Source organism: Fundulus heteroclitus, chromosome 7 (genome assembly GCF_011125445.2).
Source record: "Fundulus heteroclitus isolate FHET01 chromosome 7, MU-UCD_Fhet_4.1, whole genome shotgun sequence".
NCBI lineage: Eukaryota > Metazoa > Chordata > Actinopteri > Cyprinodontiformes > Fundulidae > Fundulus > Fundulus heteroclitus.
The window spans coordinates 34493219-34519414 of NC_046367.1; the positions used below are offsets into that span (position 1 = coordinate 34493219).

At 37.7% G+C, this 26196-nt stretch overlaps 1 protein-coding gene across 3 annotated transcripts in view; it reads left to right on the forward strand.

Moving 5' to 3' along the window:
- The window catches only part of thsd7ba (thrombospondin, type I, domain containing 7Ba), a 301550-nt gene that overhangs the window by 144890 nt on the left and 130464 nt on the right, over window positions 1-26196 (forward strand). For all 3 annotated transcript variants that reach the window (XM_036139542.1, XM_036139541.1, XM_036139543.1), the window contains exons 6-8: window positions 437-606; window positions 3463-3621; window positions 12164-12364. In XM_036139542.1, coding sequence (XP_035995435.1) covers window positions 437-606; window positions 3463-3621; window positions 12164-12364 — 530 coding nt within the window. The remainder of the gene's footprint in view (window positions 1-436; window positions 607-3462; window positions 3622-12163; window positions 12365-26196) is intronic.

Consider the following 26196-nt stretch of genomic DNA (forward strand, 5'->3'; position numbering starts at 1 on the left):
AGCTAAACTTCGGCCAATCCTGGAGTGAAGCCTGTTTGAGTCTGGCTAAGACTTGAAACTGGGGCAGAGGTCCTTTTTCCTGCAGGCCAATGTCAAATTTCAGAAGATTTCAATCTCCAGATGTGCAAAACTGGAAGAGGCATCTCTTAAAACACTTGCAACAGTAATTTCAGTGAAAGTTTGGTCTGCAAAGCTTTGACTCAAAGAGGCTGAAAACAAATGCATGCAACATTTCTGAGTTTCATTTATTTTTTTTTAAAAAACATGCAAAAGCAATGTATACTTTTTCTTCCAGTCACAAATTAGGTTGAATATTGAGTAAAATCCAAAAAATACTGTCTTGAGGTTTGTGATTGTTGTGCGAACAGATAGAAACATTTTCAAAGAGTATGAATATTATGTGACATTTTACTTCTATATGTGTGTGTCTACTAAGGTACACGTGGAGGACCACTGACTGGGGTGAATGCCACATCCGACCCTTACTGGGCCAGCAGGATCGACGGCGGGCTAACATCAGTAAGCTGTGCGGGGGTGGGGTCCAGACCAGGAAGACCTACTGTGTTCAAGTCCCCGATGATTCAGCAGCACATTACAGGAAGGAAGGTGAGGCAGATAGCTCCATCGTGTTTATACCAGCGCATCCCTGAGACACATAATAGCTACAAATTATCAGTATTATTAAATGTAAATATAATGTTCCTATATTTTAAGCAAGCCTAAAGCTGAGGTCTGCATTATTAAAGTAAATTCTAGAAGCAGAGCATCGTGTTAGTTATATAGATGAAAATATGCCGGCCGCCTAACAGTAGGGAAAGTATGTTCGAATGCAAATGTGCAGTATCTTCAATTTATTCATTGTGTGATTCACTCTGAGATGTAATATGCCATAGTGAAGGCTTTGAACAACAGGGGATCCCTGCTCTGCATATAAAATAGCTCATTTTACCTCTAATGGTATAATTCCCCAAACCTTAAAACTTATTAAAAAAATATTTTTCCAAGTAAGAGTCATATAATAAAAGTGAAAAAAGAATTAATGAATATAACAGCACTTACAAGATTCCCTTAAGTAAGTGAATTTAAGTCTTAAAGAGTGTCAGATCTGGCAATGCATCTGAAGCGCTGCAGTCACACAAAAGCTGCACTTGAATTACAGCTTTTTGCATTTCGTGATAAAATAAGTTATTGCCACGGTTCAGGGCATTTTTCAGGATTTATTGTTTTGCAACTGCATTAACTTTTTACCTTCAAAAAATATCAGGTGCCTGTTTTTTCACTGGCCTCTATCATTGATATAGTTAGTCTTTTCCTCAGAAAACTGAGTTACCAAATGTGCAATGGGAAATCCTGCTGAAGTGTGCCATGTATTTTTAAAAGCATATAAGTAATATATGATTTTTGGATAATGAATTTATGATGCCAAAAAAAGAGAAAAATTACTTTGAAAATTATTTTGGATTATTTTTCAAAAATGATTTTGGTTTGTTTAAAAACGTCAAAACAAACGTTCAAACAATATTGAATTTTGTGACAGTTGTTTCAAGTACTACAGGGTTGACATGCTGGCTTCTTGTCTTTATATACTGTAAATGCAGCATTTAAAGATTTGTGGGGAAAATTTCTTATTCTTAAGATTTGTGGGGAAAATGTCTTTATAAAAAAAGCGGTTGTCTGCGATTATCGGCCTTTCTGAATGGTGTTTGCATTTTCTCCCTGTTAATTTGTTAGGGCTTGTATCGAAATACCTCCAGTCAAGACAAACACATACGGTGATGCATTTGAAGCTGAAAGAACACCATCTGCTACCTTTGTAATAAAACTGTGTTTTTAAGCTGCAGTTGTCAAACTTCAGGTGGCATGTTCGTAAAGCAGCGGACTGCAGGCTAGTTACATAGGACAGAAAACCCAATTAATTAGCCACATAATATCAGTTTGTTATTGTCCCAGCGTTACTCTACGAAGAACAATAATAAGATGCGATAATTTAGCCGAAAAAGCACTTAAAAGCTACAATTGTATTTTTAACTGTGGTATTTTGCATATTTATATCTTACCACGTGAATAACCTACTCTTACTGGTTAATATCTAATCAGTTGCACTAGTTGAAGATATAATACACATTTGAAAATTTTGTGAATAATTACAAGACCTATAAATTAATAAATATAATTTAAAAAATCCACACAAGTATATTTTATATTCAGGAAGTTGCCTTGCAGTGTGCATTACCATAAATTAAGACAAAAAAATATTAATAAAAAAAAGAAGAGACAGGCTTTGGCATAATAAGTATTAACCATTAATCATTTTAATTAAGCGCAGTGGGCCCCTTTTTAATGACTATCAACGGAAATATTCTTTATTCTTTCTGCAAATCACTTTCTTTGCTGCATAATGACTAAAACAATTTGTCAGTTGAAAGCATACTAATTTAGACATCCATATTTTGTCCTACTGTTTTGAGTGAACTTATGCTTTTGAATAATGTGAGGGGAAAAATCTGAACACCTTAAATGACAGGTTTGTTCCAACAAGGCCTTCACATCCTGGCTGAAGTAAGCCGATAACGCAGCGGTGCATTTACTCTTATGCAAAGTTTCTTCTTTTTGGGATTTAGCTACCACTTAATTTAGATAAAAACAATTTGTTGAACGAAGTCGAAAGATCTGCACTGCACTTTATCTCTGCGTTTGAACAAGCATCCCATTTTCCCATAGAGGATCAAACACCATGTAAATTGCTGTGGGTAAAATGACAAAATGCTCAGCGGACATTTAGTCATTTTTATATGGGCTCTCATTTAAATGGAAATTTGCCTCTCGATGATGTTCAAAGCTGCGTCAACATCGGCCATTAGATTGAAATCTCATTGTTGAGGACAGGCGAAAAAATACCCTTTCACTCTGTGGGGGAGACCCGTGTCAGTAATGTTCACAGGTGGCTCAGCTTTCTGTGATCTTCAGATGATGCCAGCCATGCTTAGTCATAAACCGGTTTCACTGTCTTGATTTAACACCCCTCAGTTGTCCCTTCAGCTGCCAACTGCCCTATATTTAATGTTCTCTTGAGTCTGTCATCAGATGAGCGATCCCCTCTGGCCTTTCCACTGGTTACTCTCTAAGAAGCTTTGCTAAACTTCTATCCGCAGCGTGTAAAGTTTGAAGTGGTAGCCTTTAACAATAAATGCTATCCTGTCTACCAAGTCAGAACTGAATTAAATCAATACTTTGCAATCTGACAGCAGCAAGGCTTCTTGATCTTCCTCGCTCTCGGCATCGCCCGGCCCGCACGTCTGTTAGGAGTCCAATCCTAAACATATTACCTGGCAGCAATTTCTATCACTCACGCACACACACATACACACACACACACTCGCTACACGGTTCAATGTGTATGGGTTTACTTGAGCTCGGTTTATCCTTTTTCTCTGTGTGTTCTTTTTCTGTTTGTTTGTTCAGTGTCCAGGCCTGTGAATGCTTGGCTGTGTGATGGGGATGATCCTCCATTGGCTGTTCAGAACTGCTCTATTCCTTGCCAGTATCGGTGTTTGCTCTCCCAGTGGTCACCCTGGAGTGCCTGCCTCCATGAAAACTGCAAAGAACCTCAAGGGAAGAAAGGTACGATGGAAAACAAAGCATGCTCTTCAGAGCTTTGGGGAATTTTTTTTTAATTTGTTAAAAGATGATGATACTTTAATGTTTTTACATCCTGCGCATGAGGGTGTTGTTTGTGTCAGTATAATCAACTGAAACATCACAAAATATTTATTTTAATGAAATAGTCCAACAATCTGAGCTCAGGCTTTACATAGAATCCCTTGAAAAGGCATTTATCCTAGTGTGGAAGCGAGCTAAAGTCTTTCTTAATAGTAAAACAGATATTTACATGCATTCTAATGTTACTATTTTTATTATATCGATTGCTTTTCTGACTGTAGCCCTTTCAGATTTTCAGTATATGTGAAGTGTGCTATCTTTCTATCTTTAAAAATAAGACACCTAACCTCTTATTTTCTGTCTGATATTAAATAAACCCAAACATGGTCTACTTTCAGATCAGTTAAGATGAGCTTAATCTTTAACGTCATGGTGATGTTGTAGAAAGAAATCGGTAACCTGGCCCATGTAAAATGCATTGTGTATGAAATGAAAATGCACTGCAAAACCAAATAGAGGAGGTTTTGGTGCCTATCGCCAGCAGTCACTGAGCAAGAGATCGGGCCACATATACACACGCGGGGAATGGACTTTTCTGGTATGGTGATGATTTTTGTTCACTTCTGCTATGATAAAAGATTAAGCATAAAATAGAAGGTGCCATGACATCACTGTAGAAACCATTCCATGTAGATGATATTGCTACATATTTAAATTCTCCACAGAATTTTATAAAAAAAATGTCAACTTGTTATTTTGTCAGGCCAAATGTCCATCCTCAGTAAAAGGGTTGGTTGTGGTAGTGATAGCATCTCTATTAAGTTGACTTCGCTCCAATTGGCCACAACCATATTTGGAAAACTGGTCAAACCCGGATCCACAACCCTTCTCCTCTCCAGCCACACCTCTCTTATCTCCAGACAACACTCCATCACAAATCCATATTATGGCAGGTGGAGGTGTTTGCGTTGCAGGATGTGGGACATGTGAGTCCAAGCTGACCAAAGGCTGTAAACTGGCAGCGAGATTCGAGACAATGGGACCGAAACACAAAGCCAGTGCGGCTTACTGTGTAGCAGACTCACAGCCCGGCGAGATATCTGTCGCTTCATGAGTCTGCTACACAGTGAGCTCCAATTTGTTGCTGGCTGCTGGCTCTAGTTCAACGTGGGGGGGTTCACCGCAACAGGAAAATCATGCGGTTGGCAACGATTTAGCTCGTCAGTCAGTCGGAGTTAAAAACACACATGCCTTACATTTGACAGTATTTAGAAATGAAATAAACTTGACAGCTTTCTTGAATTTGACTTGAATTTCAAGGAATTCAAGGAAACTCTTCAGTTAAGTCCCCATAAATGCACTTCAGCCACTCTTCTGTGATGCTCTCGTCCTTCAGGAATGAGTAGAAACTTCCATTATTTTTTTCCCCACACTTGGACATATCAGCTCTCCTTTTTAGTAACCGCTGTGAAATTAATTTGAGGTTGGAAATTAGATATTCGCGCTCCCTGGCAACTGGGCTCCTTTTCAAGCAGATACAGGGAGGCGGATCTGGGGCTGCCGTCTGCATGGTTCTCCGCCTTCCTCCTTTCCAGCGGAGTAGTCAGACATGCTAGGGCGAATCACAGGCAGGTGAATCAGCTGGTGCGAGGATGGGAGGGGAGGGGGATGGCTATTTGCTTAATGGTGTGCTCTGATTGGAGAATATGAATACGTAGAACGACAACCTACATAAAAAGATAACCTGTTTTCTGATCTGACCCGTTTTTGAGCAAAGAGACAAAGCTGACTGCCCCTGAGCAGGTGCTTTGGTATTCAATGTTGACATTAACACAGACTCATCAGTGCACAACAGATCATATCATACCCCCACAACCTCAGAAAAATAAATTTTCTTGTCATGACCCCTTTAAATATGACAGGGAATAATTAAGGAGCGAGCTGGGTTTTGTCTTAAATTATCTATTTAGGAAGGAAATTAAAGCCAAGTCACTGTTTTTGCCTCACAATAACACTAACTTTGTCATGTTCTTTGTTTTTATTTGATAATTCTGCGTGTTTCATCTTAGACTTTGCTTTTAGTTTCCCCCATTGTCAGCCTTCTCCATCCACTTGGGAACTCTTGTTGTTTTCCATCTCGTCTCTTGCTTATTTTTCACCACCTGCTACCCTGTTTCCAAAAGTGCATCTGCAATTTGTTTTCCCATCAGCCTCAGTAACATTTAATGACCAGTTTTTTTCACCACTTTTTAACGCTGATTGTTTGTACAGTTTTCTGTTCAGCTCTTCTGTGCTGCGTTCTAACCTTGTGCTGGGATATTTCCAGCATTTCTTTGTAGAGATATCTTTAGTTTTGCAACCACCACACCTATTTGATATGTTCTTTTTAGTTTAAAAAGAACTTCTTATCTGAAAACACAGAACAAAAAAATACTTCTTGACATAAACATGTCACTTGAATTAAGAGTAATAATATGTACAAGTCAAAGAGAGTTGTCAAAACAGATCAGAACACAACGAGGGGGAGGAAGTCTTTAATTTATTTGGTTGATGTAACACATTCTGCTTAGAATCAACATGGACAGCTGTATAAAAGACTGCAATCATTTTGAACCAACTGCTTAAATTGTGTTAACCAAAACACAGAGTAACCAAACTATTATTAAAAAAATACTATGGAAAATGTGACATGGATCAAAATAAAGCAAAATGTTTTATCAACATTATTTTGTTGCTAATTTAAGATGTTTCATGACTGTTGCAAATTCTGACAATTTCCTAGAGATGATATCTGAAAATGCAAGTGCTTGATCTATGACCACAGGCCCCTTTTACTGCTAATTATGATTAATTACAGACATGGAAAATAAATTAAATACAACCATAAAATGTAGGAAAATGTTGGATTATGTAAGAGCAAGCACTCAGATGATTTTTATGGTTAAGGAGTAACTAGCCCAACCATTTATCAAATCAATGTCTGAGTCATTGTTGCTTGATGAAGTGAAAGAAACTGGCCTTCAGCATCATATATCCTCCACCATATTTAACAGTGGGCAGGAGGTCTAATTAAAGTTCAATCATATAGATAGCCGTGGGTTACAAATTAGATGTAACTAAAAGTCTGATCAACTTGAATAGGGAGAGTACAAATAAAAAGAAACTGCTTCAGTTGTAAATTCGCTGTTAGAGATCCCTACTGAGAGAATGTGGAAGTTAGAAAGCAGCTTTTTTCTCTTTTTTCAGTTTGAGATCATGCTAATGCAAAGGGAAATTTAAAAAAAATGAAAACGCTGTCCACAGCTGTACATCCAAGGCAAAATTTGGAGCTCGTTAATTCTTTCCCATGTTGACCAACAGGCAGATAAAAATAATTTGGCAAAGCGTCCCAAAAGACACTTTTTTTCATAGCTGGTTAACATCTGCTACATTCCCTAAAAATCTAATTGTTATTTGAACAGATGGACATGAGGTGAAAATCCCAAACCCTCAGTCAACTAAAATTAACTTTGCACGTCTGTATAAAATCAATAAAAACTGTTGCCTAAGCACTTCCAGTATGATCAACATGGGACTGTACTACCCTGAAGGCTGCTACTCATGCGTGATTTTTTTCAATTGGTTTGGCAGTGCTGAACCCGTCTGATAGAGGAATATTTTCTCTGACATAGGTTATGAGATAGAATTTCAGTCAGTCGGAGCAATTGTATCAGGGAATGGTACATAACTTTCTCGGTCAAATTTCGAAACAAATTTCTCAGGGAGTAGAAAATGTGTTGGAAGATGTCACAATGTGCAGCGTTTTGCAAGCACATTCATGCCACTTAATCATTTCACATTTTCCCATGTTGCAAACACATATTTCAATATATTTAATTGGAATTCTATGTGATAGACCAACACAAAGTTGCTCATAGTTGTAAAGCGTTATAATATGGCTTGATTGTGTTTTTACAATAAAAATCAAAAACGTTTAAGGTGCATATTTCTTTTATGTCTGCTTTTATATGACACTGCTAAATCAATTTAATTGCAACAAATTCTCAAATTCAATCTCCTAGCTGTTAAATGTATTCCACCTTTGGGTGTGTTAATCCCAGTGTTGTGTGTGCACTGTTATGTGAAAGGCTCAGAGATTTGTGAACATCAGTGAACAAGCAGCATCATGGAGACCAAAGCGGACACCTGAGAAACAAAGAAGGAAGACACTCAGGGTTGAAATCCTGGCAGAATTTAAAGCAAGGTTTGGTTCTAAAACAATTCCTGAAGCTTTGAATATATCCTTGAGCTTTGCTCAGTCCATCATCAAAAAATGGAAAGATGTGAGACATGGTTGTCCCCCTAAGATAACCTGTAGGGGCTGCTGCAAATATGTGGAAGAAGATGGTCTTGTTTGGACCCAAAAAACTTTCTTCCTTAGAGACATGGAAGATGGTCAGAGTTGATGGGAAGATAGATGGAGCTAAACACAGGATGTTCTTGAGTGACATTTTTTTGTTGTACCAAAAAAAATCCCTGCGGTAAAGTGAATGGAAAAACCAGGGAGCATGCATATTTTCGCACGGCCCTTTTATATCAACCACTGAAGCGACGAAAAAGGAAGAGAACACTCAGTCTACCTTTATTTGTACACAGGTGAAATCATGTTGTTTCTGACCTCTCTGGAAGGCAAAAGTGTGGAATGAGGCATGTTTGAGCCGTTAGTGTGTTAGGGCTGTGTTAAAAGGGCATCATGACCTCGTCCCTGCAGTGAGTAAATGTCCATGAAAGCGCCCTGGGGAGCAACAGCGGTGCGGATTGTTCGGGTCAGCGGTGGCACTCTCAAAACACCGGATCTCTATCGGATGAGCCGGGTTCTCTCGCCGACAGCACCATTAATATATTTCGAGGAGTGAAAAACAAAGAGGCGTCTGCTGTTTTGTTGGGGGCTCTCCTGTGGCAAGCTGTCTTTTAATGGCATTCATAAAGACTCTGAGCACAAGGCAGGGAGAGTAGAAAGCAACACAGAGTCATTCACAGTGAGCAGTTTTGCCTGCGATACACTCAGCAGATATTGAGTAGTTGAGTATTGTTATGATCCATTTGCTTGTAGCCCTGGAGCTTCAGAGAATTCCTTGCTCCGATTGGACTGCCTTTATGTTTTAGAGTAAACTGATTCGTCTCTAACTGAATGTCCCGTTATATCCCTCTTTCTGAGTGTAGGAGCCAAACAGCTTTGCTCATGGGAAAATCACAAATTTAGATTGCCTTGCTGTAACCTCACATGTTTTCATGTTATCTTGGCCTATCATATCCACAGCTGTACTGGGAAATCAATTGAACACGGGAGGTTAGTGGAAATTAGACAGCCGGAGGGAAGGTGTTTTTTTTTTTTTTTTTTTTTTTTTTTTTTAACGAGGGTGTGTAAAAAACAATATCACTGTTTCGGCCATTGTTCTACTGAAATAAACTGGGTATGGCCGAGAAAGCTATTAATTATTAATATCCCAGCCAAATCGTTTCTTGTGGCTTTGATCCGTGTAGCAGTAAGTGCTCTGAGCAATTCTGCCATCGATCCAGAGTGTCTTTGGTGTTTGAGAGGCAGCTTCGCCCAGATCAGGCTACTAGACCCATGCTTTACTCCAGCAGATGGTAGACAGATGTCTGTAATTTGCAGAGTAGGATACCAAGGGTTAAATAGTGCTACATTTGGAGTTAAAGAATGCGGGGCCCTTCTACCGGTGGCCAGTGTCAGAGCTAAATAAAATGAGTATGTCTCGAAAAGATATACTCATGTCTGCTGCTCCAAGTGTCACTAAAGGAGAGACTAGGGTTTAGAAATAGCAATTTCATCTGTCAGCTTTCTACCTGCAAGAACATTGTCATCAGAGAATTGGAAAAGCTTATAAGTCAATTCAGACTATAAATGTGAACATGTCCAATCAATAAAGACCTTTTCATGGAAAAAATGAATATTTTATGAGCAATCCATCTTTAGGAAAATCAATATTATAGAGTGAGGGATATGAATGACAATACAGGACACTAAGGTGATGTGGATGACTAGGTAAGTGGCATAAAGATAATGACTAAGTCAAAACGTTTGTGTCATTCAATAATTTTTATGGCATTTTATTGTTCGGCCCGTCTCTATGATCTGCTGCCATTCTTCAAGCACCAACAATCAATTTTTTTCTCATTCATATTTAACAGATCTTTTTCTCTTTGGTTTTATGGGCCCTACAACATAAGAAAGGTGGCAGAGCTAAGAATCACAGGGAAGAAAAAAACTATTGCTGAACTAATTTGTTGATGAGATGGTGACATCGGTGACAAGTTATCACACAAATAGTCGTCAGTGGCAACTATGTGAACTACAAAAAGAGAAAAAGTGATCTGGGCATCAACAAGACTGTCTCAAAATTTGGAAACTTAATAATGTTTTTGTATATAGCAGACAACAAAATTATTCATACCTTTTGAGCCTCAAACTTTAATATATTTGATAGGGTTTTCCTACAATAAAAAAGTAGGTCATAATTATGAGCTTATAAGAAACGGCAACATGTATTTTTTTTCATAGATAAAAATATAAAAAAGTGTGATGTGAATTTGTATTTAACTTCTTTTACTTTCATATCAATATGCAAATAATAACACCACACACTGATGATATGTTTCATCAGTATTACAAGATTTATGATTGTGAAGCACGTCTCCCTCACCAGTGACATTCAGGAAGTCCTATCTGCGTCTCTGGAGAGCATACACTTCTGTCCTAACTAGAGTTTCTGCAGGTCAGCCTTTGTATGCTGCTCCAACGTGCGGTTTTCAGTTGCCCAAAATGCTCATGGTTATTTTTGCCATGACACATATGGCGCTCCATTCTTCAGTGAACACATTCCTTCCTCTTACTGACAATGTATGTTTTCCTGCACAGTGGTTTTCTCTAGTGCTATGAAAACATTAGCTTGTTTAATATCTGTTTTGAAATGGCTGGTCAATTACTTTCCTTGTAAGATATTTCAGTCAAAGGAAGGTAAAATGACACAGGCACTGAGCTGCAGCAGCCAATACTGTATCTCTCTCTCGCTATCAATGTTCTTATAAAGGATACAAACCCTAAGATAGTGAGACAAATTATAGACTCGTCAGATCAACCAAATAATGTGCATACCATAGCACTGCAAACTGATAAGTGTGCTAGAATGAGAGAGCACTCTATTCATTTATAAAAAGTGAAACCATGGGGATATGATTTCCTTATTAATGCAACCTGAAAAAGTACCTCATATTGTTATCACAACATCCACCAAAATTAACCATGTTAAACTTCTTCCTTAATATCATACAGCCCTAATAATAAACTGTGAAAATATGAAAACATTCAGTAAAGCAAAGGTAAACAGACATTATTGCATTGTTTTAAATTGAATAAATTCTATTAACTCATCGGCTGTTACTTACTGTATGTGCAACAGATTTATTAAAAAACATCTGCTGTACTGTTTGAAAGGACCATCACAACTTGGTTTACAAAAATACTGGCAGCAACAAACAAAGAGTGCAACAGCAAAGACAGGAGGTCATTGGTAAAAATACACAATCACTCCATCTTGACCCTTCTTCGCTTTTGTCACACCTTCACCTCTGTTGTGTTATTATTTTTTAACAACTTCCTCCCTCTTGCCTTGGAAATACTGCTTCTGCTGTCTTTGAGCGAACACTGTCTCTTTACTGAAGAATCAACATTTCATGGAACGTCAACATCACTCTTTTTTTTTCATTTCGGGGAATAAAAACAGTTGTGTCTGAGCAGTTACCTTGACACTGACAGGGTATTCCCGGGGCAAACAGCACACAATCCTGCACTCCATGACGTCCTCTACTGAAGTGATGGAGATCTTGAATTCTCTCTGTCTGTCCTTTGCCCGTTTTGGATGACTTTTCTGGCTCTTTTCCAAAACGCTTTTCTATTTTACAGTTTGATGATCAACGAGCTCCTACTTCTGAGTTTACAGCATGATAAATAGACGTACCGCTTTGGCCTTTCACACAATCGCTCATGCTCTGCTAACTTGGTTCCAGAAGAAAGGTGTTGAAGTTAACAGTTGCAGACTGGTACCCCCTTTTAGTTTTATCACTTCCAAAGAATTGTTGAACCCAGAGTGATCTGAATACAGATCGTCAGTGTTTTTGTTTTGGTGCAAAAATACCTGGAAAGCAAACGTGCTTCTCTCCCCTCTCCTCTTTGAAACGCCTATTTTGTATTCACTTTAGATTTTTTATGAGAAGCATAACAGCTATGATTTCTGCTTCATATTTAGCATAGACTAAAACAGATAATCTATTTTATATAAAACTTAATAATGCAAAATTATTATTAGCTATCTTGGTACGCTTTTGTTTGAAAGCGGTTACGCTCGATCTCAATGAAAGTCAACATCCTTAATCCTGTGCACACAAGAGTCTGTCATTTCTCTCACATTTTCTGCACCTTTCTTCCCCGTCTGCCTTCCATCAGGTTTCAGACAAAGGAAGAGAGAGGTGTTGTGGGAGTCCAGTAATACTCTGGGGACTTGCCCTCATCTGATGGAGTTCATCCCCTGTGAGGATCCTGCCTGCTACCTGTGGCGAATCCAACAAAAAGAAAAATGCATTCCCACCAATAGCTCCTGTGGTCCCGGAACTGCAGTGCAGAATGTGACCTGTGTCAACACTGAAGGTAATGCTCAGGACCCATAAGGAACCTGCTAGCCCCCAATTTCAAATGTTTTTTTTTTCCCCCCCTTTTGACTAACACTTTTTGCTTTCAGTAAAATTTTAAAGATTAGTATATAACCAAGCACAATAGGATTGGAACTTTTACAAAGTGATGCATCTACTGTGCCTAGCAAAAGTGTTTGTAACCCTTGAACTGATGTTTACTCTGTCACATTACAATCAACAACTTGGGTGTGTTTTATTGGGATGTCTTTTTATTTAGCTTTGCTCAAAGGTTTAGGCTCTGGCACATTAGTTGGAGAGCTTATGTGATCCGCAAATCTTTGTCCTGACACACATTCTCAAGCTTTTTGCAGCTTATAACCAGTTCTCTTCTAAGATTACGCAAAATTTGGTTGCATATAGCTTTCCTTTAAACTCGACTAGCTCTATTCTCCCCGCTGTTGGGGTGGCGAGTTTAGGGTGTTGTGCAATGCTAGTTTTCCTCTATCTGTCTGTCTGTCTGTCTGTCTGTATGTATAAATGTTTTTTTTTTTTTTTTTAAAGAAGTTCAATGTGGATCTCATCTGACTAGAAGCTCTTCCTCTACCTGTTAGCTGTGTCCCTTGTGTGGCTTCTGGCAAATTGCGGACAGGACTTCTTTTGGCTTTCTAATGGCCACTCTTCCTTAAAGGTCATAATTGAGGAGTGCACGTCTACTAGTCGTTCTGTCAACAGATTCTCTCACCTAAGGAGTAGATACTTCAGTGTTACCATGGCTACCAGCCTGTCAGTTTAAGAGTATGATCATGACTTAGTGGGTTGCATTTGTGACAATGAACAGTGTTTTGCTTGGAATATTTAGCATTATATCTTTTAAACGACCTTATCCAGGACATGTCTGTTCTGTTTCTGGATCTTCATGATGCAGTTTATTCCTTAATGTTCTCTAACAAACCTTTGCAGAACCACTGGATTCATTTAAACTGAAATTTAATAATTTACAGGAGGACTAGATTCACTACTTGGGTGGCATTTAGTTGAACTGGGTTTTATTTAGGGGGCATAAAGGTAAACCAAACCTTCCACATTATCTTTTGTAAAACATGTGTTGTATATTGTCCTTCCACTTCTCAATTATGCTCTATTTTTTCTTGGTCTATTGAAATAAAATGCTAGTGAAGCCATCGAGGCTTGTAATTCTAATGGGACAAGATAATAAAAAAAGTTCAAGGGGTGTTAATACTTTCACAAGCACCATAAAGGTGAGAATATGAGCATCATTAATTATTAGACAAGATCAACACGGATCAACCTCAGTAAAACTACCTAATGTCAAGTAGCACATTCTCCATTTTTACCCAGAGGTAGGTGAGATAATGAGTAACCTTATGTTTGAAATGTCAAGCTATGCCTTTAACGGTTTTGTGCTGTATTTATCCAGATAATTCTAAGAGTATGGGTGTGCAGAGTTTATTTTAAAACTGCCTAGCCTTTACAGACCAAGCCATTTCTTTTTTAAAAGAAACCATGCTACCACAACCTTAAAATAACTTAAAATTAAAAGGAAGGAGGAGCTCTAAAATTCATCAAGGTTACAGTAGTGCCAGCATTGCTGTGATGTAGAGAGACCTTACCATCAGTTTTATTGTGACGAGTGAACCACCAAGTGTAATGTGATCCGCTGTGCTCAGCCGTATCATCAAGGTGGGTGATAGGAACATTATCATTAACGGAGCATGCATTATTCATTATGGACCACTGTCAGCTTTATGGGCGCAGAAAACACTGGCCTGATTAAAAGTCAGAATCCCTGCTTCCTACCAGGCATTAATTGCTCATCTCCATTGATTATGGGCCTAATTGGAGCCTTTTTTGTCCATGTTTTATTACTCTGTCACAATGGATCGTGTGTATGTTTGTCACGAATCCAGATGAAAGTCCAAATACATTAGCCAGCCTTAGAGCCTAATGAGTTTTGACGGGCTGAGTAAGGATGGAAGCTTCTGAAAGTTGGTGGAAAAAGGCTCATGAAATTATATGGGGTGGATTTTGTGTTCGTGAATAAGGAAAGATTCATCTGTACTGCTTTTTTTCCCTTTCATTTATTTGACTTATCAGATTAATTCATTCAGGTATTAAATATTGGATGTCACATCCTGGGTTTTTAGTTGTAGGGAACGTAGTTTTACTCTTGTTGTACAGAGCTTCAGTGGTAAACAAGGGAAATTAATGTACATTATTACACAGTGTTACATGGGCTAAATAAGCATTGTGATTGTTTCCTACCTTACTAAATTATCAATACCAACCAGGTTAATGCAGTCTCGTCTTTCAGTTTGTCTTGATGTCACAGATATTTTGTCCTAATTGAACTTTCTGCAGGAAATCGTTAAGATTGACCTAAAATAATGTGATCTGTGTGGTTAATAAAGTGTTTCAACAAAGTGTTGAGTAAGTTAGGTGTTTCTTGTGTCTTGGATTTTTCCTATTTTGACACAAAGTTATTGAGATCATCAAACAACTTTTAAATGCAGTTTTTAAATGATGATTTCATTGTTAAGAGGAATGAAAAGCTATTTAAACCAACCTAGTCAGGTGGAATAATTTTTTTTCCTAGACCTCTTACTTTTTTTGCCAAACCTGGCAACAACAACTGCCATCAGATAGTAGGTTATGGCTGTGGAGGAATATCGGTCCCAAATCTTTTTAGAATTGTATTAACTCAACCACATTGGAAGGCTTTCTCTCATAATAGCCCTGTTTAAAGTCACGTCACTGGATCTCAATTGGGTTTAAGTCTAGACTTTGACTAGGCCACTTGAAAATATTAATTTCTGTGTTTTTGAGCCACTCATTGGTGAACCTGAGCTTGCGCTTTTGATCACTGTAATAACAAATAACCCAAATGAACTGATCAGACAATATCCTTCAGGATTGTCAAGTAGAGAGCACAATTCATGCTTCTATCAATTGTAGTGAGTCCCCAAGGTAATGAAGAAGCAAAGCAGTCCTACACCATCACACTAATGAAATAAACAATGCAGTCTCTAAATGAAGGATGTTTTTCCTCTGTTGTTTTTTATATCCTGAATTATTTTAGAAAATTTTGCCTTAGGTTGACCTGAAATTAAGCTTAATATTTATAGTCTTATACTTCATTAAATATGCAACGATGCACACATTTTGAGCCTATTTCCATATCGACTAAATATGTTGCTTTTATTTATTTGATGCGTCATAATCGCCTCTGACAGAAAGATGACTGGAAATGATTGATGGAGAATGATGAGCAACGTCTCATCAGCCATGTCTCAATGTTTCACATTAGCTACTGTCAAAAAGAAAGACTTTAGCTAAACAAATTAATAGCAGGAGACAGATGGAAAGAACTTAGACTCACCTGGAGATCGTGACGAGTTTTGCTGACATACCTTCATAGCCTCTTTTGATGAAGGTCAAGTTTGCAAGAAGATGCTTTTAGCTGTTGTGCTTGACATATAAATTTAGTAGACCTTGGAGAAAGCAGCTGCTAATTGCCACTCTGACTGCACAATTCAGATTCAACACACTGAAGGTCCCTCTCTCGAGAACTGCACAGAAAAGGATGATGGACACTATAGAGAGGGAAAAAAAGAGGTACACTTGGTCTTCAGAAAAATAAGTAAATTTGAAGGTTTGAGTTGTCACAAAGATTATGGAATGGTTTAAATTGAAGTATTTTTGTAAGGTCAGGGATTCCTCCAAGCTCCCACTACTACATCCCGGAGGGATTGTGGATGTGAAACATGAAAAAACACTTTTATATAAAGTAGTTTCACAATAGAATCGGATATGTCACTAAATTTCCAGAGTTTTTCTCAATCTGTTTCTTTTTGTGTGACTTGGGGTCTCTGAGGTTGACAGGGGAACTTTTGTTTCATCAGAATTTACATATTTAGATGTTGTCAACCAAATTCAAGCAGAACATTAAAAAAATAAAGAGACTGGAAGCACAGATTATTCAGCTCTTGCTAAACCGTGTTAAGATTACTCGTGACATTGTATGTTGCTGTATTCTTGTTGCATTTTGTACATAATTGACTTTCTGTAATAATTTATCAAACTTTCACAGTTTAATGGAGAAAGTGATAAGTGTTAAGCAGAAATATTTTGTCTTACTGTGAACCTTACCCACACAAATAACCACAGCTTTTTTGGCATCGCTTCTCTTTTCTCTAACAAAACTAGAAAGAAAAAAAAAGTTAAACAAACCTTATTTGAATAGACTGTTACTAATAATCCTATTTGCCATCATAAAAAGACAACAAACAATATGATAATTTCAGATGCACCTGCATTTTTTTAAGACTTCTTGTGCCTTCAGCAATGTTTTTTTAGATTATCAATATACCATAAAGGGCATTGTGGAGAGCAGTCAATAGTTTGCCTTTCTTTGTTTCTTTATTGTTTATTTCCATTGGGACAATCATTAAGTACAAACATATTGAACAAAATGACATTTATAGCCTTCGATAATTAGCAATGCATGTCCCCTGAAGGGCCTTTATCAACATAAAACACTTTATACGACAGTAAAACAGTGTGGCAGGATAAAATCTATAATATATATCATACATAACACGAATTGTAAAATTAAATTAAAACAGACCACAATGAAATAAAAGGATTGCTGTTCAACCATCATGGGGTGGCTGTTATTTCTGACTACAAGATTGGTCTTCTTTGAGAAACTACTTCAGTCTTAATCTGAAAATTTGTTCATATGGAATCAGTTTCATGTTCTTAGACAAAAGCTATTTGACCAAAGGAGGCCTTACAAAAATGTACCTTAAAATGAATTCTGGATGTTACAAGGAACTAACCTTACAGATCTGAGTGTAACCACAAGGTCACTGAGGAGCTGATGATCCCGACCTTTCAAACATTGAAAAATTAGTAATACGTTACAAATTTAAGAAAGTTATATTATATTTATTTTTTTTAAAACATGGCAATGATGAAATATAACATATCTGTTCAAAATTTTAAAGGTTCTATTCAATTTTATGTATAAAGCGCCAATTCACAACACGCCATCTCAAGGCGCTTTACAAAGTCAAATTCAATCAAATCATCCAGACAGATTGGTCCAAAACGTTTCCTCTCTAAGGAAACCCAGCAGATTGCATCAAGTCTTGACAAGCAGCGTTCACTCCTCATGAAAGAGCGTAGAGCCACAGGGACAGACATCTCCATCCTCATTGACTTTGCAGCAATCCCTCATACTGAGCATGCATGAAGCGACAGTGGAGAGGAAAACTCCCCTTTAACAGGAAAGAAAACGTCCAGCAAAACCATACTTTTTTATTGTATATCATCCTTAGATTGTAGTTGACTTTGCTTGAGATCAGGAGGACCCACAACAACTTAGATGGGAGAGAATCAAAGAATGCATGGAACCTATTTTCGGCCAACCCTACCTGCAAGCTGAATTTTCGCTGTATTAATCGGCTCACAAACACACGTGAATTCATCTTGTATTTCGCCCACTTCAAATGTTTGTGACCAAACTAAAAAAGTTATAGGCCAATCCCGTTTCAGTATTATCGTTTAAGGCGGGACATACCACTGTGACGAAAGCAATGGCTACCGAGCCCACAGCCGACCCAACATAAACATAGCAGTGCTGGATGAAGCATGCGTAGTTATAGAATTCACAATTTCTTCTTTGCAAGAAATACAGCAAGAAGTGCCTTGACCAACTTACCATTTTAACATGTTTTTCAAATTTTAAATGGGAATTCAGAACAAAACAAAACCTGCTCAATATGTTCATTTTCTAATTTAAATCAGATCTAATGATCACAGACCAGGAGTCTCATTTAGAAAACATTACATGGAATCCATACTAAGTGTACGTATGTCCTAGAAAAGAAAACGGTGCGCGGCAAAAAAAAAAAAAAAAGACATACACACCAGCATGCAACTTTCCTTTATAGATCGCAATTGTACCTGAACGCTTTGCGTACCAGGTTCTGCCTCACGTTCTGCCCTCTACATGCCTAGATTCAACCATAAATGGTCAAAGCAAAGCACATCATGAATGTTAATGTGCATTAAAAATGGGTCAGCTGATCTTTTTTTTTCGTGGGTGAAATTGCAAGTACGGAGAAAAAAAACAAGGAAACTGTGAAAAAAACCCAAAATTGTTTATGAGTAAATCAGATAAAAGCACAGATGTTGTTCACATTAGTTGTCACAATAATCTGTTAATCTGTGGTACATGCAACCTTGTTGTAACGATTTGTGATGAGAGTACCCAAAAGTAAGACGGACACTGAGCTGGAACTTAAAAAAGGGGTTTAATAACAAAATCCAGGTGGCAAAAGGCAGACTCAAAAAACAGGACAGGCACGGACTGACAGACAGGCAGGATGGATACAAAAATAATCAGAGGCTGGAGAGGGCGTACCGCAGACTGGCGCGAGGGATACACACAAGACGTTCCAGCAACAAACAAACAACCAAGGCAGGCTTAAATAGGAAAATGGAACAGGTGAGAAGGGCGGGACCAATTAACCAAAACAGGTGAAAGCAATAGAGGGAACATACAGACTAATAAAGAAAGTAAGACCAAGACTAATGAACACATCAAAAACAACACAACACAGAAATAAATCCTAAAACAGAAAAGTTGACTAACTGAAAATAACCTAAACCACAACAGAACGTTTCACTTGTTGATCATTGGGGAGAGGAATGTGATGGTAGGATACCCTCATAAAATGTTATGTGGACTTTGATTTAAGATTTAAATTGGGTTCTTGGCATGTTTCTATTTATCTATTTGAAAGGTCCTTATGTATACTTAGTGTAACTCACCCCAATGTAAAAGCATAGTCCCACTCCCGGACAAATGATCAAAGTGGGCAGGGATACACGGGGGCTTGTGTTCAAGATTGGGGGAAAGTAGCAGCTAGCTTGAGTTGCCATATTGAATCATGGAGAACGAGCAGAGTTATACTGGTAGTCACACCACAATTCAAGTCTTTTGAGGTCTTTTGAGGTGGAGGATTTTCACCCCCCCTCGTCACCAGAGGTTGAGGGAGGCTTTGTGGAGCCCAGTGGATGAGAGCCTTATCAGTTTGAACCGCTAGCTCAAAGCACTTACTGAGCAATGCCCGAAGCCCGAGCTGCCGAGGCAGTGAAGGCAGATTTCAGGACGAGGAATCAGCTGTCTGCTTTTGAGAAAGGGCAATATGATTAACATTTAATCTCGAGGCTGGATATTAATTACAGATATCTGCAATGTTATTTTGCCTAGTCAAACCTCTTATTCAAAATATTTCTAGTAAGATTTTGACTAGTCAAAAACCTAATTAAAGATATCTGTAATTTTGTTTTGTCTAGTACGATTCAGACTATTTTGCTCTTCATGTGTCGTTTGTCATCATATCTGTAATTTAGTTTTGATTAGTCAGAATGACATTAGCTACATCTTAAATTAAAATTCATACTAGTCACAATCACATTACATCTTGTCAAAATGACATTGTAGATATCTACAATTAATAATTTCGGTTCGTTAAACATTCTGATTAAATGTTATACGTCTTGCCATATCCCCATAGCAGCAGAGCTAGTGACATCAGTTTCTAAAATTATGACACAAAAACTTTTGAATCATTAGCAATTGGATTTGAAATTCAACACTAGATCACCGTTTAACCCCAGGAGGGTGCCGCACTGACGATTTTAGACACAAGAGCAAGATTTCAAGAAATATGTGCTAATTTCTCAAAATAATGACCAGGATATGTAGACAGTAACAGTTGTCTAATAGTAAGGAGTGTACGCATTGTTCAGTGTTACCGTGAAGACCACACATTTTCCCTTCAATTTGTTTTTTTTTAAAGATTTTTTTAAAGAAAAGCTACTGTTTTTTTTTTTCTTTTGTGTGTGTGTGTTGGAATCTAGATAATATTACAGCTGTGCAAAGACAGACATGATTTCCTTTCCAGCCACATAAACATCAGCATTGTCTGCAAACCAGCACCAAATCTGGTTTAAGGAGAATTGTTAATGTACAGACAATATAGGACCTAGAATTGAGCCCTGAGATACACCAGTTACGACTTGAAGGGGGAATAATCTCTCGTCACCAGTGCATGGGTCATTGATTTGCATCTGACTTAGAATATGCTTAGGAGGTTGGGCCTCCATGTCCTTTAAAAACAGCAGTGCACCAACTGTGGGTTGCTCTAGTGCAAGCCACCAAAATTGACAATGACTCCTGGATAGGGGTCGAAACATTTTCAGAAAGAACTGAGCAAAATTCCGTTGGCCACCGATTTAAACCTGTTTGCTGTTGCGATGAACCAGATAAAGAAGAATTTCCACAGGCAGGTCAGAGACTTGGACAGGCAAACAACTTTAGTGGATTTCATAGCAGGATATGTGAGTAAAGGGGACTGCAGATGATTGTTGTAGTGAAACCATGTGTGAAAAGATACTAAGAGTGTAAATACGTTTGCAAAGTACAGTATGTTCTGGACAACCAAAGGAACTGTAAACTGGATAGTTCTAAAAAATCACAGGTGAATAGACAGGTCGGTAAGAACCTTTTGCCATTAAGTGCCATAACGTCTGCAGCAGCGACTGTTTAATCAAAATCCAGAACATTGTTCAAGAAGCACTTGTTGATATTTATTGTGTTTTCTGAAACTTATTTTTCCTAATAAGCACACATAGGGTTTGTACAGTTGTTACTGATTGCCCGTGTGTGTTGAAGGGAAAGGTCAGCTGGAACCACTGTTCCTTTGCTGACAGCCTTGTTTACTTAATGCATGTCTCTATTAAAAGCCTGTTTTCCTGTTGTGTTTTTTTTTTCCCTAAAGCATAGAGTCAAATGGAGAATAAATCTGATTCCTTCGTGTACCACAGTTGAAACAAGCAAAAGATTAACAGTTTGTAGAGATTCTACTCAGAGGCTACCATTTGAAGACAGTTCAGTAAAGTGACAAGAGCCCAGGAGATCTGCGGGTTTTTCTCTGTTTCATCCTCCCACATAGTCTCAGCTTTTTGTTTGCAGTTTTTCCAGCACAAAGCAGCTCTGCTTTTTAAGTCTGTAGAAGTATAAAGTTGACTGTGTCTCTGCATTTGAGGAGCACAGGAACATGACGTTTGAAACAAACTTAAGCTGATGGCCATTTTGAGCAAGCAGTCAGACAATATCTCCTATTACCTAAATGTCAGGTTGCTTTGCTTAGCCAACAGATACAGTAATTTTTAGAAGTCATTTTTAGAAGTACTCAGGCTCAGATGGAATAAAATTGTGTTTTTTCAAGGTTTGTTCAAGGACATTTTGGAGCTCAGCTACAGAGGTGGAATCATTTTCTTAAGAAATTGCATAAAAGGGAAACATCACACAGTGTGAACACACATTTAATTCATTTCTGTCAATACTTTTTATCCTGACAATAGTCCTGTCACAATCAAGCTGTCTGAATAAAATCCCTTATTAAAAAAATTGTTAAGGAAAAAAGTAGCTTACCAGATGTTCAAAACAAATCTTGAGCACAAAAAAATATGTGTGACAACTCTTTGTTTGTACACAGGAAAATTGGATATGATGACAGAACATAACTGTAAAGAAGAGGAATTTAGGATTTGCTCCCTGAACAATTTAGTTTTTCTCAAGGATTACAATAGAAGCGTCACCAAAGTTGTAAAGCGTTCAAGAAATCACAGTTTAGGAAATTTTAGTAGTTATTCTCAGCCATAACATTACTACATAATGACTGCACAAAGAAAATTTTATTTTTAATTAAAAATAATAAAAAAGAGGGATATCCTGATGCATCACGGTCAGACATTCTTCATTTATGAGTCTTGGAGTCTCTGACTGATTTCGATTGTTGATATGTGCTATTGGTCTGTATTCGCATGTCAGCTGACATATCTTATGTCAGTTTTCAAAACTCCCATGTTTACAGTTTTAAACTATATAATATTATTTGCATGTTATTTTGTTGATCCAACCAATAAGGGTTATAATAATAATAATAATCTAATAATCAAAGTCATTTTCACCTTTTAAAACAACCTTTTACAGTAAAAGAAACACTGTTGACTGTTTCAGCTTTTTCTATTTGTACACGTTTAACTTGTACTCAACTTGAATATAGTACATCTTGGATTATCTGTCACACCAAATCAGAGAGCAATCTGCATTTGTAAGCACAGCACTTTAACAAACGGTTTTAAGTGACAGTGTATGAAGAAATGAATAGCTTACTTTAGTACCTTTCATAAGATAACCTAGTGTTGGACTAGTAGATTATTCTGCAGAAACTGGGATTTGGACAAAGTATCTGTCACTGTTAAGAAATAGGAAAGACTGCAGCATCACTAATGAGTCAGTTAAGTGCTAATGAATCAAAATACTAATTTGGACTAATTGATACCAATTGAATGTAATCGTTATTTTTACTGCACATGAACGTTTCTAAGTTTCAAGCTTATACATTTCAACAATGTCATGGTATTGAATGTAGTAGCACACAAGGAGTCAGGATTGGTAAAGTACACTGTCTCCTGCATGGAACATTCCCAGCATATGCTCATGATTATCATAAGGATTATTACTATTTCCAATCAGTTTTATTTCCTAATAAAAAAAATATATAATTCTGAAGTGGAAGAAGTTCAACTCGTTTGTCATTCTTCCTGGAAGCAAAGCAAGTTCAGATAGAATATTATTCTTAAAAAGTACATAAAACCCTAAAAGTGATGTCTGACTGTTTGGATAGCCTACATTCAAGGAAATGTGACTCTTCTCCTGGAAAAACAGCCAGATGGAAAGCTGGAACCAAGGAAAGATCTTTGGGCATAATGCTAGGCATCAGGTCTGGTAGAAAGCAAAAGCCTAAACTCATTGGATTCTGTTGGCAAATTTGGGGCTAGGGGTAGGGTTCTGTTCAACTGCCAAATGCAAAATCTAGTAATACAGCAGGACACTAATCGCAAAGTGGTCAAAAAAAAAAAGCACAAGGCATCAACCTTAGTAAAACGATGTTGCATAAATACATGCTTCCAAACCCCAACTAAGCAATTATGCAGGGTGATTGGATTAAACACCCTACAAAATCAGGCAGAAGATTATAACATCGTGTCCTTGCTGCCGCAGGTGGGCCAACATCTTTTATTCAGGATACATAACTTGTCTTGCTAGGTTTCTGCATTTTGGATTATTTCTTCTTTTTCTATGGCCTATCATATGTACAAGATTTTTGAGGACCTGCCATTTTCATACCTTAATGTATGAAAAGTTAAGGGCTCGAAAGGAGTAGACGTTTTCAAAGTGTGTCATGTTGTATTAAATCTTAGAAGTGAAAGTGTGCTGTTGCAGTGTGTTTTAGGGATGGAGTGGGCATAAAGGCAGAGTCTGGAGGCTGATGAGACAAGAAAATAATAAGATTTTATTAATAAAACAAAAGGCACTGTAGTTGCGGGAAATCCAGAGAAGACAGAATCCAAATTAATCGGCTGAGCGTGACGAGAATGAAAACGAAGCTTGATAACGCATCCACGGAACATAACAAAACCAAGTATTTATTAACAACTAAACAGAAATCCTCAAACTGCACATACTAGTAAATCAAGGACACAGAGTAAATGTGATATTTTACAAACTAGAGCCTAGTTTGTTAAAATCAAGTAATTAATACATTTAACAAAAAAAACAGACTGAAATACAACATGATGACATGAAACAAAAATTGACAAGGCAAACTTGAAGAGTGTTTTTACTTTTACTTCATTTTCTGAAGCTTAATCATAAATAATAGGGATTAACAGCAAAGGAAAATTATGTAGTTCTGTTTCATTCCAGGCTAATGGGTCACAAGTTCTGTTAAACACCCATTAAAAATAGAGAGAACGCAGTGCATAAGTCAATGATAAAGAAGTAGATGCTACATTTAAAGCAATGCATTTTATTTCTGAGGTAACTCTGTTAAGTAATGTCTCACCTACATTAATAATGTCAGTTTGGGAAAAAAGGGTGAGCAGTTCTGACAAGTCTGAGTATGTGGTCAGTCCACAGGTGGATTTCTGCATAAGAAAACAACTTATTACGTTCAAAATAATACGTTGTTTTATTATGCAAAATTGATCTAAAGTCAGGATTTGTGGAACTCTTTACACCACTTTAAGTTTGCATTGAAAAGGGATTCTTATAGAAGTTAGTAAGTTTTAGCTTTTTGGAAATGCTTATTACTATAAATTTAGGATGTAATTACTTATCTAGCTCACTAGATCAGACAATACACTATATTTTTTGACAAAAACAACACAACATAAGATTTTAAGTGCTCCCATTATTTATGTTTTTTTTTTTTTTTTTTTGCTTACATGGTTGGTTATCGGGCTCAAAACTAACAAAAAAACCTGCTGATGTGGCTTACCTGCTGACTTATTGCCCAAGGCTGAGGGAAGTTGTTTTGACACCTCATTCAGCTACCTCTCCTTGCAGAGTCCATGTCACCGAAGGCAGAGGCTGCTGACTCAAAAATACTCGGTTTATTTGTAAGTGATGGCTGACACGACTGATTTCCCACCTCGTGTACTGCACTGGATGGTGACCAACCTAAAACCTGCAGACTCCCTGACATTTTTGAACCTAACAATAATAACAACGGCATCTTTCCCCCAACTGCCTGTCTCTTTCTGTCTAACTGGTCAACACTGTGTAGTCCATGACAGGCCCCGGAAACGCCACTGGAAGCATGGGCGTGTGGATGTCTGGAGAGGAAACTCTAAAGGAACATGTTTGGCAAGCTGATGTAGCCCAGACACTAATTGGTCATCCAGGCCAGTTTGTCACAGCCCACTTGAATGTTGACTGGGATATTTGTCCAATTCACCTTATTGCAGCTTCCGCCTAAAAGCTGCCTGGCTGAAGAGATATTATTACGTTTTAAGGAAAGTCAGTGCCATTTTTTTTATACAGCAGAAACATAACAATGAGAAAGATTAATTGGTTGGTGGGCGTGCATAGCAGAAATCATGTTGAAATTGCATGCAGTAGGCAGCGATATTATTTCTGAGTAAGAGCCCTAACTACAGATCCCTGTATTAATAATGCAGGAGGACCCCAGGGGCAGCCATCTCGCCGCACGACGGTACACCCTCGAACATACGCACACATACACAAGTTGTAGCTTCGTGCTGTTATGTCATTTGTCCTCGGGCAATGTTGCCAGACAGTTTTAGTGGCTTTTTGTTTGCTGATATGCTCATTAGTCCCTTTTGTTTTCAAACAATGTCATTGGTAAATTCATTGTTTTTCATGCAGTTTGCTAAAGAAGTGATAATAATTCCACATGTGGAAAAAAGATTTGCTATAGAGAGTCCTTAAAATTTCTCCTGAGCCTCTTGTGTTCTTCATCTTAGTACATTTGTCAAGTCTATACTATTGAGTGCAAGCATGTAAAGTAACCTTGCATGTGTCTTTTACTGTATATGAGAACAAACTCAATTATTGTGCCCTTTCAGACTTGATAACAAAAGTGCATGCAGGACAGCTAAGAGCCCTCAGGTCAATTAAATTCCAGCTCATGAAAATCAAATTCCCATCTTGTATAGGGCAAAATGGCTGGAATTAGAATTGGGCTTTCATTTCAATGAAAGCAGCGATAATATTTATAAATCAGTTCCTGGTTGTAAGGTATGCCAGGGTTAGAAGAAGTTTTGGTTTGAAGATGCACAAAAAAAGTTTGATTCCGTTCCTTCAATTTAGAGTCCATTTAATACGAAGTCAAAGAAAGTGCTGGAGTGTGTGCTTGAGTTTATTCCTGTTGTGTGGAGCGT